The sequence below is a fragment of the Mustela erminea genome, chromosome 18, assembly GCF_009829155.1.
Source record: "Mustela erminea isolate mMusErm1 chromosome 18, mMusErm1.Pri, whole genome shotgun sequence".
NCBI classification, from domain to species: domain Eukaryota; kingdom Metazoa; phylum Chordata; class Mammalia; order Carnivora; family Mustelidae; genus Mustela; species Mustela erminea.
The window spans coordinates 4,376,949-4,390,250 of record NC_045631.1 but is presented as its reverse complement, the minus strand read 5'-3'; the positions used below and the strand labels follow the sequence as shown (position 1 = coordinate 4,390,250).

At 47.0% G+C, this 13,302-nt stretch overlaps 1 protein-coding gene across 1 annotated transcript in view; it reads left to right on the top strand.

The window, feature by feature from the left end:
• Positions 1-5,260: 5,260 nt before the first annotated feature.
• The window catches only part of MYH13 (myosin heavy chain 13), a 46,850-nt gene continuing 38,808 nt past the window's right edge, over positions 5,261-13,302 (top strand). The window contains exons 1-6 of the mRNA XM_032320457.1: positions 5,261-5,478; positions 7,518-7,661; positions 7,747-7,903; positions 9,788-9,815; positions 9,903-10,014; positions 11,195-11,287. Coding sequence (XP_032176348.1) covers positions 5,275-5,478; positions 7,518-7,661; positions 7,747-7,903; positions 9,788-9,815; positions 9,903-10,014; positions 11,195-11,287 — 738 coding nt within the window. The 5' untranslated portion in view covers positions 5,261-5,274. The remainder of the gene's footprint in view (positions 5,479-7,517; positions 7,662-7,746; positions 7,904-9,787; positions 9,816-9,902; positions 10,015-11,194; positions 11,288-13,302) is intronic.

The window sequence follows — 13,302 nt, the reverse complement described above, 5'->3', positions numbered from 1 at the left end:
AAAATACAATGTAGATTTTTGACATGCAGGCTCCAGGTCACTATAGTTAGTTGGCTCAGAACCTAATGTTTATACTGTCGTGACTTAGTTTTCATCCACGGGCTAACTTTGCTACTCCTTGAGCCGAGTCTACACCCCTAAATCCACCCACCTGTGCCTTTACTCACAAATAACACTGGGAGAATCAAGAGAGATCAATTCAAACCTATACTCAGGGTCATAATAAATAACCCATTCCTTGCCTTTTGTCCTGCAAATTTTGTGTTTATTAGAGATCTTTCTAGATGCATCAGGACCCAGGAAAGCAAAGTATGATTGAGTCATGACTCGATGATTGCTGACAAGATACAGTGGCTGGGAAATTCCCAGGGGAGGGATGGAAATCCAGGGCAGCAGACAGAGGAAGGGGGAGCACTCAGAAGGCAAACGGAGATTAAGTGGGCTGGGACAGCTGTCTCAATGAGGAGCCCCCAAAAGAAACAAACAGAGTTGGTGGTTGAAGGGACACAGCTCTGCAGGGATATAAGCAGGTCGAGCTTTGGGAACAGAGAAGGACCTAATTAGGGGACTTTGGGAGTGCAAAGTCCCGGGGCACCATGTATCACGCCTGGAGAGTTGGATCAGACCTAACAAGGCTAAGCTTACCAGCCAGGAATGGATGGTTTCATCGTTGGGTCCCAGAGCACAGGTGCGAAAATATGGTGAGAAGATTGGAATTAGCAACCGCACGCAGACAGATGATTGAGGGGTTTGGCTTGACAGTGAGCGGTGAGTCAGCAGGGTGATGGCATTGCCAAAAGGCAGTCACCACCTCAGGCATTACACCTGGGTCAAGAGAGGTGAGGGCACAGGCTGCCGGAGGGCGACATGTGGTTTGGATGTCACACTTTCGGAGATTAACAGGAGTGGGGTCACCATGAAAGTAAAGGAGATTCAGAAGCATGTCACGGAAGAAGCAGATGAAGATACAGCTGGGGCTCTGTCGCATGGAGAGGATAAAGTTGCGTCCCATGGAGAAGATAGAGTGAAGGAAAACACGGAGCAGCCAACACGTGGGTGTAGGGCGGACTCACAGAAAGTAGGTTTGAACTCCTTCTGCTGTTACGGTGAGCCAGAATGAGGATTGATTGTCCTGAGGTTACAGGAAGCCAGATTTTAGGTTAATGCAAGAAGAATCTTCAGCCTGTGAAAACTGCCCTAAAAGAAAAGAGCTGTCTGTCCTTGAAGGTCTTCAAATAGGCGGGATAACGCCTCTACGGGAATATTGCAGACACGACTCGTGCCTCATCTAGGTCATCACATTAGGAGACACTGGGTTCTGAGTCCTGGTGAGAGTAGTGGCCAAAAGGAGAAGTCTGCACCCCCAAACAGGTCGTGACTTGAAACCCACAAGACAAAGGTCTTATTTCTCGGAGATGACCATGAGCCATTATGGATTCCCCCCAACTTCAGGCTTTGTTCTTATGCTACATCACACGTTTTGTGGCACCCATTTAATACCAGTCCCGTCAATTAATATTTTCATTTACACTGATTCCTTTTTCCCCTTAGATTCGTTTTATGTTTTTTTCTTTTCGGAGTAGGCTCCCCGCCCAGCGTGGAGCCTGACGCAGGGCTTGAACTTAGGACCCTGAGATCAAGACCGGAGCTGAGATCAGGAGTCTGCCACTTAACCGACTGAGCCACCCAGGAGCCCCTCCTTAGATTTGTTTTTGAAAGTCACCCCATCTGTAGGCTTGCTATGAAAATGTGGACCATCCACTGAGAAATGTGTTAGGTATTCAGAATTTCAGCCCCATCCCAGACCTGCTGAATCACAACACGCATTTCAGCAAGACGCCCAGTGGGACTCGTAGGCCCACTGAAATGTGAGAAACACTGCCTTATACCACCAGCCTGAACGGATACAACACACATTACCCTACCTGATCAATTTTCATTTTCTTCGCATTTTTCACAAAATGCGAACTTGAAGAGCATCTTGTAATCAATGAAAGGAGAACTGTCATCAGATGCATTTTTTCCTTTGTTTCTGAAACTCAAAATAATATCTCTTACAATTGATGGCAATTAGATTTTGACGAAATCATAGATTGAATGAGCACATCGTTATTAAAATTAAGAACTAGTTGCCCGAAGTCATGCTGTGTATGCGCAACGGGACCATGAGCCATGGCTTTGGGGAAGCAAAATAATGCCTTAAGCTAGTGATTCCTACACCTCACTGGTTTTGAGGCCCTTGGGAAAAATTTGGGTTCCCCAATCCCAGCCCCAGAGATTCTGTTGCAGATGATTTGAATGAGGACCATTTTCCAGTGTGTTGGGTACCATGCTTCATGCTAAGTTAGGCTGACTCATGTACGGTCAGAAACCAGCAACCCGACAAGTTTCCCTCATAACCTAACCATTCTCAAGAGGGGCCCATGGATCTTTGGAGATCCCTAAGAACTTTGCAGGAGGAGCATGAGAAGCAAACAATGTTCATAATAAGACCTAAATGCCATTTGCCTTTTCTCACTGTGTTAACCTGATGATGCAAAAGCAACGGCAGATAAAATTTACGGTGCCTTATGACAAATGAAGGCATGGCACCAAACCACACTTAGAGTCCTTGCCATGGCTATCCACTGGCCCTGAAAAAAGTTTCATTGTATTTAAAAATTTTTACGGAGGGACGCCTGGGTGGGTCCGTTGGTTAACCATCTGCCTTCAGCTCAGGTCATGATCTTGGGGTCCTGGGATGGAGCCCCAAATCTGGGCTCCCTGCTCAGTAGGGAGCCTGCTTCTCCCTCTCTCTCTGCCTGCTGCTCCCCCAGCTTGTGCTATCTGACAAATAAATAAATAATATCTTAAATAAATAAATACACACACACACACACACACACACACACACATACATAAATCTTTAAGAAAAGGAGAAGACTTGAAATACTTTTTCCTCCTCCAAATTACTTCCTTATTATATAACTATATATAACTTACTTCCAAATTATATAATTATATAAGGGCGAATTGTCTGTATTTACTTTAACCAAAAAAAAATTTTAAAAGCCTTTTGGTAACAGACTGAATGCAGAAGCAGACATGAACATCCAGCTGTCTTTTATTCAGTAGGTATTAAAGAAAGTTCTAAAGGGACGCCTGGGTGGTTCAGTCGTTTAAGTGTCCACCTTCAGATCAGGTCATGATACTGGGGTCTTGGGATTGAGCCCCACGTCGGGCTCCCTGCTTCACGGAGAGCCCGCTTCTCCCTGCCCCCACCCCACCCCCCACTCATGCTCTCTCTCACTCTTTCTCTCTCTCTCTCAAATAAATAGATAAAATCTATTTTTAAAAATAAAGAAGAGGCCGCCTGGGTGGCTCAGTGGGTTGAGCCGCTGCCTTCGGTTCGGGTCATGGTCCCAGGGTCCTGGGATCGAGTCCCGTGTCGGGCTCTCTGCTCAGCAGGGAGCCTGCTTCCTCCTCTCTCTCTGCCTGCCTCTCTGCCTGCTTGTGATCTCTCTCTGTCAAATAAATAAATAAAATCTTTTAAAAAATAAATAAAAAAATAAAGAAGAAAGTCATAAAAATGAGAAACAATGCATTCTTCCTACTAATTTATTTTCATTTTGCAAAATATAGTCATTTTCATAAAAATGTTAGGTATTATAACATGTAATGTAATTTGTAATATGATAAATATCAGTAGGTGTGACCAACATAAACCAAAGCTTGCTGGGTTCTCGGCTATTTTTGAGAGTGTGAAGAGGTTCTGAGAACACAAGATTGGAGAAACACCGCTATTGGAAAGCTCCCTTAAGCCACAACCACCTTGGGGACCACTGTAAGGAAATGGCAAAGCCATGTGCATAAATTCTTTTTTTATATATATTTTATTTATTTATTTGAGAGAGAGCACAAGTGAGAGGGAGAAGCAGGCTACGCACCAAGGTCTCCTCCCGTGAGACCCCGGTATCACGACTTGAGCCAAAGGCAGACGCTTAACCAACTGAGCCACCCAGGCGTCCCTGCACAAATTTGTCTTGATTCACTAGTCAGGAACAAATAAAAGTCTGAACCAGCATAATGCCTGCAGGCCAGGGGCCCTCTTTCTGGGAGCCCTACTGACTTCCAATCTCCTATAAAACTCTAACCATCACGGTTCAGCAGAACCAGTGGCCAAAGTACAAGTAAGATGTAACTGAGCTGAATAATGTCCAGAGGGAAGCAGATGCTTCTCTTTCTGTAAGAGTAAAACCCCACAGCAGCGGGAAGGAATAACAAAACAAGTTACCAAATGGAGGGCGATTTCATAATGGGGGATGTGGGGAGTCTGGCTTCCAGGGGAGAGCCATAAAATGTTCAATTCTCTGACTTTTAATGGGAAACGTAAAAAGCCTTATTAAAAAAGTAGGCACTTTTCTTAAGAGAGCTATGGGGATACGTGTGTGCGTCTTCACTCTAGAATCAGTTATAGGAGAGCGAGTGGGACGGGGAAGAGGAAGGGGAGGACAAGGGAAGAGAAGCAACGTGGGGAGAAGTACTGGAGGGGTCCAGGGGTCAGAATCCAGAGCGCGCTGGACAATCAGATGCAGAAGCAGAAAAGGAATCTGAGAACCACACCATATACAGGGGCCTTAGAAATGAGCTCGACTTGCTACTTCACTTTGAGTGGAAATACACAAGGGCCCAGAGAAACTAAGGGGTTTGACCGAGTTCAGCGCTGGAGCTTTAAAGCCAGATCTTTCTGGCTTCTAAGCAGGGGAAACCAGAGAAGGGACCAAGAAAAGGGGGGTGACTTGGAGAGAGAGTGACATTGGGCCATCTGAGATTTCTACTAGGAATTAGCAACATTCCAATAATTCTTTGCAGATGCCCTTAAGATTTGGGGATGACACTGAAATCATGGGTCTTAAACATGAGGTGTAATTAAGGAAGTATTTCCCAAATCCCTCTTCACTGGACTCACCTTTATTAAGCTCATTCTTGTTGGTTCAGACTTTCTTCCATGCGCGGGACTGAACTAACAGAGAGCCCCCCCAAATCAGCAATCAGGAGTAAAAATAACCCCTCAAATATTTTTCTGAGAGTACGGTCTCTCCTTTAGCTCACTCCCACTTGCCCTAAGTCCCCAGACCTTGTTCTAGGTTCCCCAGGAGCTAAATGAATCCCAGGAACTTTTGATTGGGCCCCCTGTCTGCATGGAAATAACAGGGTGGTGCCCTTCCCATTCAGGAATCTTTGCAAGCTCCAGACTCAGCCATCTCTGTGGTCTTCCCAGAACCCCCTGCAGTCATGAGCTCTGATGCAGAAATGGCCATTTTTGGAGAAGCAGCTCCCTACCTGCGGAAGCCAGAGAAGGAGAGAATCGAGGCACAAAACCGCCCGTTTGATTCTAAAAAAGCCTGCTTTGCCGTGGATGATAAGGAAATGTACGTGAAAGGTATGATCCAGAGCAGGGAGAATGACAAAGTCACGGTCAAGACCCTGGATGACAGAGTAAGTATACATCTCAGATGTCCTCAATCAATTGGGTATCCTCCTTTGCCTTTGGACTGGGATATTAGAAATCGCGTGCAGGTCCATAGGAATCTGAAGATAGAACATTATGTACACTTACCTATTCCGTAGCAAAGTCACCAGTGAAAGCTCATATCCCAAACACTTTCACTCCACTTTTTTCACTTTTCCAGGACATGGGCTTTGACAGTTTTTGTGATGTCTGCTTTGGAGAAAGGGCAAGTTGAGGGCAACAGAGTTTGGACCCTTTAAGGGGGAGGTTGATGCTGATCGCTGCTGGGTGGGCCCTGCAAATATCCCTCTTTAGGCTGCAAAGTGACTTCCAGATCAAGCACTGAAAGTGATGGCTAGCTTCATGTCAAGAATCACCATGCATCATTCAATTCAATATTTGCTGGACACCCACCACGTCTAGCGTCCATCCCTTTGCAGTGCAAGCAAATCTCAGCCCCTGCCCTCCCACAGTTTACTGTCTAGTGTAGGAATCAAGATATGCCTGGAAGCTGGGCGCCTGGGTGGCTCAGTGGGTTGAGCCGCTGCCTTCGGCTCAGGTCATGATCTCAGGGTCCTGGGATCGAGTCCCACATCGGGCTCTCTGCTCAGCGGGGAGCCTGTTTCCCTTCCTCTCTCTCTGCCTGCCTCTCCATCTACTTGTGATTTCTCTCTGTCAAATAAATAAATAAAATCTTTAAAAAAAAAAAAAAAAAAAAAGATATGCCTGGAAGGTATGACTCTCAGTTCACAAACTCAGGCATATGAAGCAGATATTTCTTTTATTGCTTGTTTGTTTAAAGAACTTAACCTCTAATGTCAGCCTCTTTTCACTGGGAGGGAAATAAATTTTCTTCAGTCCTTCTCGGGATCCTGTCCCATGGTTGTGTCTCATTTTCAGGACCTCACACAGTACCACACTGAGGATCAAACCACTGCCACCACCACCCCCCACCCCAACTCTGAATGATCTGCTAAGAAACAAGTCCCTGTCTTTGAAGCTTCCGGATGCACAGACTTTTCCATCTTCCCTGTGCTACTTTGGGTGTCTCTAATGAGGACAGTGGAGCAAAAAAAATCTCCTTTCCTCAAGGGATTTGGCATGTCCCAAACAAATCCCTCTCCTTTTGTCTTTTCGCTAAAACCCTCAAAGCTTTTCTAAGGTCTTGGGCTTTGGGAAAACTGTAGCCAGAAAGCCTATAGGCTCTTTCTCATTGCTACCCTATTTTTCTACCTCTGAGTCATGGAATGCAGACCCAGCCGTATGCTTGAATGGGGAGTCAGGAGGGGGTGAACCCAGAGGAGGGAAATTAAGTAATAGTCTTAGAAATATTGTTCAGCCACGGGCCATGATGCAAGTTCAAATGTTGTAAGACCTAGAGCAGAGATGCGAGAAATTATGGAACTGTTGAAAAGACGGGGAGACAGACAACAGGTCATGGAAGTGACATGACTTGAGCTGAACTTTGAGGGTTTCTAAACATAACTTCGGTGAAGATAGTGCAGACAAAGGAACCTACGTGAGCAGAAAGTATTTAAGTGGAAATGCACAGAATACATTGGAGTATTCCTTTCCAAGTTTCCAACCTTTGTCTTGTTGAAACTTTCAAAGCAAATTGGGGTAAAGAGAGGCAATCTGCTTCGGTCTGGGCCATCCTGAGTCCAACCTGGACCCTGAGGGCTGAAGGGCTCTGTTGCTGTGCACACTTGTAACTTGTTCTTGGCATACACAATGACATGCTGACTGGGGGTGGGGGGGTGGGGGGGAGGAAGGTTGGGACATCAGACCTGAACTGGCTATACACTTTGACCAGAATTGGGTTAATCAAGGACAGTTATTTGTGGATCATCTCTGGGAATGGAAATGACCCATGAAGCTATTCATGGTCATGGGCGGCGGGGGGCGGGGGATGGGGGATGGGGGGTGATTACTCCGCCGTCTCTCCCTCCTTCCACCACACCAAGTAGAGCGGGGCTGAGAGCGTTGGCTTTCGTCTCCATCCTGTGCTTTTCCTCTCAATCCCCAGACACTCACTCTCAACAGTGACCAAGTCTTCCCCATGAACCCTCCCAAATTTGACAAGATCGAGGACATGGCCATGATGACCCACCTGCACGAGCCCGCCGTGCTGTACAACCTCAAAGAGCGTTACGCAGCCTGGATGATCTACGTGAGCACCCTTCAGTCTCTCCCTATTCCGTCTATCCCTCTGGGTAAAGACAGGATCCACATGTTGCATTTTCTGGTTTTCCCAGACCTACTCGGGCCTCTTCTGCGTCACCGTGAACCCCTACAAGTGGCTGCCGGTGTACAACCCCGAGGTGGTGGCCGCCTACCGAGGCAAGAAGCGCCAGGAGGCCCCGCCCCACATCTTCTCCATCTCCGACAACGCCTACCAGTTCATGCTGACCGGTGAGCGATTTCTTCAATACCTATTTAAAAACAACAACAACAACAGTTTTTTTAGTTAGTTATGCAAGCCCTTTAACTGGACTGGTTCTTAGCTAATTATGCAAACCCTTCGGAGGCCTTGATCCTGTGAATGGGGCTATGGTCAAGGTGACCTTAGGAGACTCCAGTGATTTCAGGATGAAAAGAAGCCAGAGATGCATGTCTCCCATTAGAAGCCACAGTGCAGGGGCGCCTGGGTGGCTCAGTGGGTTAAGCCTCTGCCTTCGGCTCAGGTCATGATCTCAGGGTCCTGGAATCGAGCTCTGCATCGGGCTCTCTGCTCAGCGGGGAGCCTGCTTTCCCTTCCCCTCTGCCTGCCTCTCTGCCTACTTGTGATCTCTCTCTCTGTGTCAAATAAATGAATAAAATCTTAAAAAAAAAAAAAAAGCCACAGTGCATAGGCCAGTATTCCCCAATGGAGCTATGCTGTGCACCTGCTTATTCAGGGGAATGCGGCATGCAGGGAGATGTCCTGCCCACACACCCAAAGAACTCCCCCTGCCCCGCCCCTGCCTACATGAGCATCCCTAGAAGAAGAGAGACTAGATTACTAGCCACTAGGGTGCAAAATTGGAGAACTGGGCATAGCAGTGTTCCCGCACTGTCTTCTTCCCCAGACTCGGGCTCCTCTTTCTCTTCCCTAAATTCCCAGAATGGCACAGAAAATAGACACGTGGTAATACTGCCATGTCACTATGTTTTGAGTCACTTTCATCTGTTCCCCTTTCACTTGACTTGGTCTGGTGCAGACTCAAGAAGCAGAAGCAAGCCTGTGAGATCTGTAGACGCTTCGAGTCCTCCACTAAACCTCCAGTTGCCCAAACCTCAGCCCTCCCTCTCTCACACTCAAGCCTAGCCATTCCTGCCCACCTAAGAATAGGTCTTCGAATCGGCTGAAGCTACATCAGTTTTCAAAGGAGGATGGACAGCACTATTTGCAGGAGTTTCCTAGGGCTGGCCTGACAAAGTACCACAAAACAGTCCCCTGTAGGTGGTATTCTCCCTGTGTGCACCTTTCTCCAAATTCCTCCTTTTGATAAGGACACGGTCTTATAGATTCGCCACCCCCACTCTAGTATGAATTGATCTTTTTTAAGATTTTATTTATTTATTTTTGAGAGAGAGAGAGTGAGCAAAAGAGAGTACCCAAGCAGGGGGAAGGAGAAGAAGCAGATTCCCCACTAAGCAGGGAGCCCGATGCAGGACTCGATCCCAGGATCCCAGGATCATGACTTGAGCAAAGGCAGAGGCTTAACCGACTGAGCCACCCAGGTGCCCCCAATATGACTTCATCTTCACTAACAACAACAACTACAGTGACACAGTTTCCAAATAAGGTCGTATTCTCAGGTCCTAGGGGTAAGGACTTCAACGAATGAATTTGGGTAGAGGGCATACAACTCAACTCACAAGTGCTTGTAAGTGAAAAACCATGATCACCTTCCACAAGTATAGAGTCAAGATAAAAAGAAAAACCCAGTGACAACCGGTCAGTGCCCTTAGATTCTAATTAAAAGCTGCCCCTTCCCACGAACCCTAAGTCTGAGTCGTGCTCTCCACGTTAAAAAAGGAGATGAGAAATTCCTGGCAAGCTGTTGAAGATTTATGAACCAGAATCACTTTCCCGCTGTGGGATTCTCTGTTCACTTGCCATGCGGTCCAGGCTACACATCCCACGTTCGGAAATCTACACAAGCTGTCTCGAGGAAGATTAGCTACACCCAAATCCTTACACTGCTAGTCACAGCATCACCATATAGTCCACTCACCCCGAATGCTGCCCTATGTTTTTGTTCCGTGTGTTTGCGGTTTCTTTATTTCGTTTTCTCCCCTCTGCCTTTCCAGATCGAGACAATCAGTCCATCCTCATCACGTGAGTAACCTGAGTTCACACCACGATGACTTGGAAGCCAGAGCCGGCCCTTCCACTCTTCTATCATACTTGCTTTTAACTCCACAGCGGAGAATCCGGGGCGGGCAAGACCGTGAACACCAAGCGTGTCATCCAGTACTTTGCAACAATTGCGGTCACTGGGGACAAGAAGAAGGAGCAGCAGCCAGGCAAGATGCAGGTGAGGAGCTCCCTGAATCTGGAGTTTTGCTGGAGTAAGGACAAGTAAAGATGGGGTGAGCACCAAGTGTATGGTAGGGCTCAGTGCTCAGCAGAATGCTGGGGACAGGGTCTGTCCCAAGAGGGCTTGAGGGGCAAGGTGGAGGTGGTGCCACCTCGTGGACATAGGTGGTAGCACCGGCTCCATCTGCAACAACAGCCCAGGAACTGTGAGCCGCTTCCCCTGAAGAAGGGATGCTTTGGGCAAGGTGCGCAGGGGTGGGGGAGTGGTTGATTTCTGATTGAACTTCCTAACTCCCATGAACAGTCCTGCTACTTTGTATTTCTATCATGTTGCCACTGTTCACTTTGGGAACCACTGAGCAGGACAGAAATTTGAAAACAGCTCTGGAGGCAGAAGGATAAGCAGTTGAGGGGCGGGAGGTAGGGTGGGGCTGGGAGTAAAAATTCTGCTTTCTCTAAGCAGACTTCTTTTTTTTTAAGATTTTATTTATTTATTTGAGAGAGAGAGCACTAGAGAGAGAGAAAGGGCAAGCATGAGTCGGGGGCAGAGGGAGAGGGAGAAGCAGACGTCCTCGCTGAGCAGGGAGCCCACACAGGGCTCAATCCCAGGACCTTGGGATCATGACCCCAGCTGAAGGCAGACGCTTCACTGACCCAGCCACCCAGGCATCCCTGTAAGCCAACTTCTGAGCAAAAATTCTCATGATATATTTCTTGCGACTTAAAAAATTGTTTTGAGAACCACAATTCCTATTGTACAATCCCTTGAGTGACTGTCTTTGTTCAATTCTATATATACTTCTGAATCCAAATGTCTATATTAGATGGGTCATGATCCATACTCTAATAGGTATGTATTCTAAAAATCCATGATTTATAATAGAGCATTATCAGAGAGGAAAGGAGGTCTGAAAAATCAAGAGGAAACCTGGAATCTGGGATGGATAGAGTCACGTTGATGCTGTGCTAAGACTCTCTCTGGGATGGAACTCCGAAGCCTCCTTGGACGGTGGGCACGAGCCCATGGGTGCCTTCACCCATCCACACTGGCCACCAGGCTGGGCTGGTTAGCGTCTCTCCCTGGGCCCTGCCTAGAGCATCCACACTTTTAAGTCACCGTGGGCTCCTTCAGAGGACACTCCAAAGTCCTCCCTTTGCTTTTTCTTGTTTATTATTAGGGAACTCTGGAAGATCAAATCATCCAGGCCAACCCCCTACTTGAGGCCTTTGGAAACGCCAAGACTGTGAGGAATGACAACTCCTCAAGATTTGTAAGACCCAGTCCAATATTAACTACCACCACCACCCCCCCAAGAACCAAATCCTCTCCTCAAATGCTATATTTAAAAAAAAAAAAAATCCCACATAAACTAGAATATAGCCAGCTTTATTCTACCCTTAAGTGGTTCGGATCAACTGAGCCCTGCTGGGATAATAAGATACACTGAAAAACATGTTGGCTCATTGTTGGCAATATGGGGGGGGGGGAGGGATTTATCTGTCCATTCCTAACTGGGCTCATCACCTCAGAACATCCGGAAGTCATGGTGATTCAAATTCCGCAAGTAGAGAGCAATTCCTTTATGCTGCACTTGGCCTCACTAAGTGGAAGCATTTTAAAATGCTGAAGTCTATTGAGCAATCTCCATTGGCTAATCAGCCATAGAAACCTGAGTTTGAATTAAGTGAGCAGGTTTGAACTCCTCCAGGTCAGAAGGCATTGGGAGATGGAGAAACCTGGGGAAAGCAGGAGAGTTCAAAACGTGGGAATATGTTGATGTTGTAGATACTGAAGGATATGTTCCATCCTTCGACATTTGGCTTAAGTTTCCCTCATCCAAAGAGGCCTTTACTTCCCCCATGGGCAAATAAACATCCAGCCCTCTACCTATCCTCACTGTACCACGGAATGAGTGACTACCACAACACAAAGCCCTCGCTTATGCCTGTAGTTGCAAGAGGCTGTCAGGACTCCACACTTCTCAGGACCTGGATAATCTCGAGCTTGTGCTTTGTTGTTGCTTCTCAAGGATGAAATGGTCCCTGAGGAGAAAGTGAATGCAGCCATCAGAGACTGGGCTATGAGCCCCGACCTTTCTTTCTTTCCCTTGGTCCTCTGTGCATTGCCCGTCTGCACTTCTGTCTTCCTAGTGCACAACTAAAATGTCTTCCTTGTAGGCTGTCTGGGTGTGCGTTACCCAACAGATATATGGTGCACATATTTGCACCAAGTTAAGAATTGAGCTAACCTGGCTCCAGCTTAAAATGGAAGACAATATCTTTGGATACCCCCATTGCTACTCTCATTTATTAAGTGCTTGGGTCTCTCTTCCTGGCCCTGACCCAGAAGTCACAATCACCCCGGTTAGCCTGTCCACCTTCCACTCATCAAACAAACATTTGCAGGCTAAAACTTCCTTTTCCACCCAGCAGCTAGCAATATTGAAAACCAACACTTACACTTCACTCACGCCTTCACTGACCCTTCACCAGCTCTCCCCAAGCTTCATTCGGAAAATAGTGAGAAGATAATGGAGTGCTGACTACAGTCCAGACTCTGTGGGTGGATGGACAAGGCAAGATTTTTGCCTTCAGATTTGCTCACAGTGTGGTAGAAACCAGTCGCTCATAAAATTTCACCTCTTGCCTCCCCTCAAAAGGGGAGAACTCAGACTCTGAATGTGTATTTTGGGAGCCAGGGAGCTTGGCCTGAGTCTGGGAGCTAGGTTTGCCTAATGTAAGCAACAAGGAAAACCAAAGCAAGAAATCTCAGAAGGAACACCCAGACGTGGTAGGAAGGAAGGAAGGAAGGAGAGAGAAAGTAAGAAAGTAAGCAAAAGAAAGAAATAAAGAAAAGGAAGGAGACAAGGGGGAGGGATGGACGGAGGAAGGAAGGAAAGACGGTAAGTAAGTTGGCAAGATGGTCCAACCAGCCCTATCAAAGGTATCCATTTGGGAATGGGAATCCAGGTACCAGACAGCAGGATAAAAACCAAGGGGACTGTCTAGAGTAAGGTGATCCCAAGCAGAAATTGGAGAGGGCACCTTCCTCCCAAAATTGGAGGAACAGGACCAGATGTTTTGGGTAGAACTCTCTAAGTCTTGGGTAAGCCAGCATGGGGATTCTGGGTGCCAGATAGCTAGAGAGGAGGGAAGTCCTTACTTCTATCATCACTCCCTCCCTGACCCTACTCTTCCCACCTGTACTGGGAGCACCTGGCGAAAACCAGCCACGGTACCATCTAAATAAAATAACTGTGATGTCTGTCAACCTGCCATTGGACAG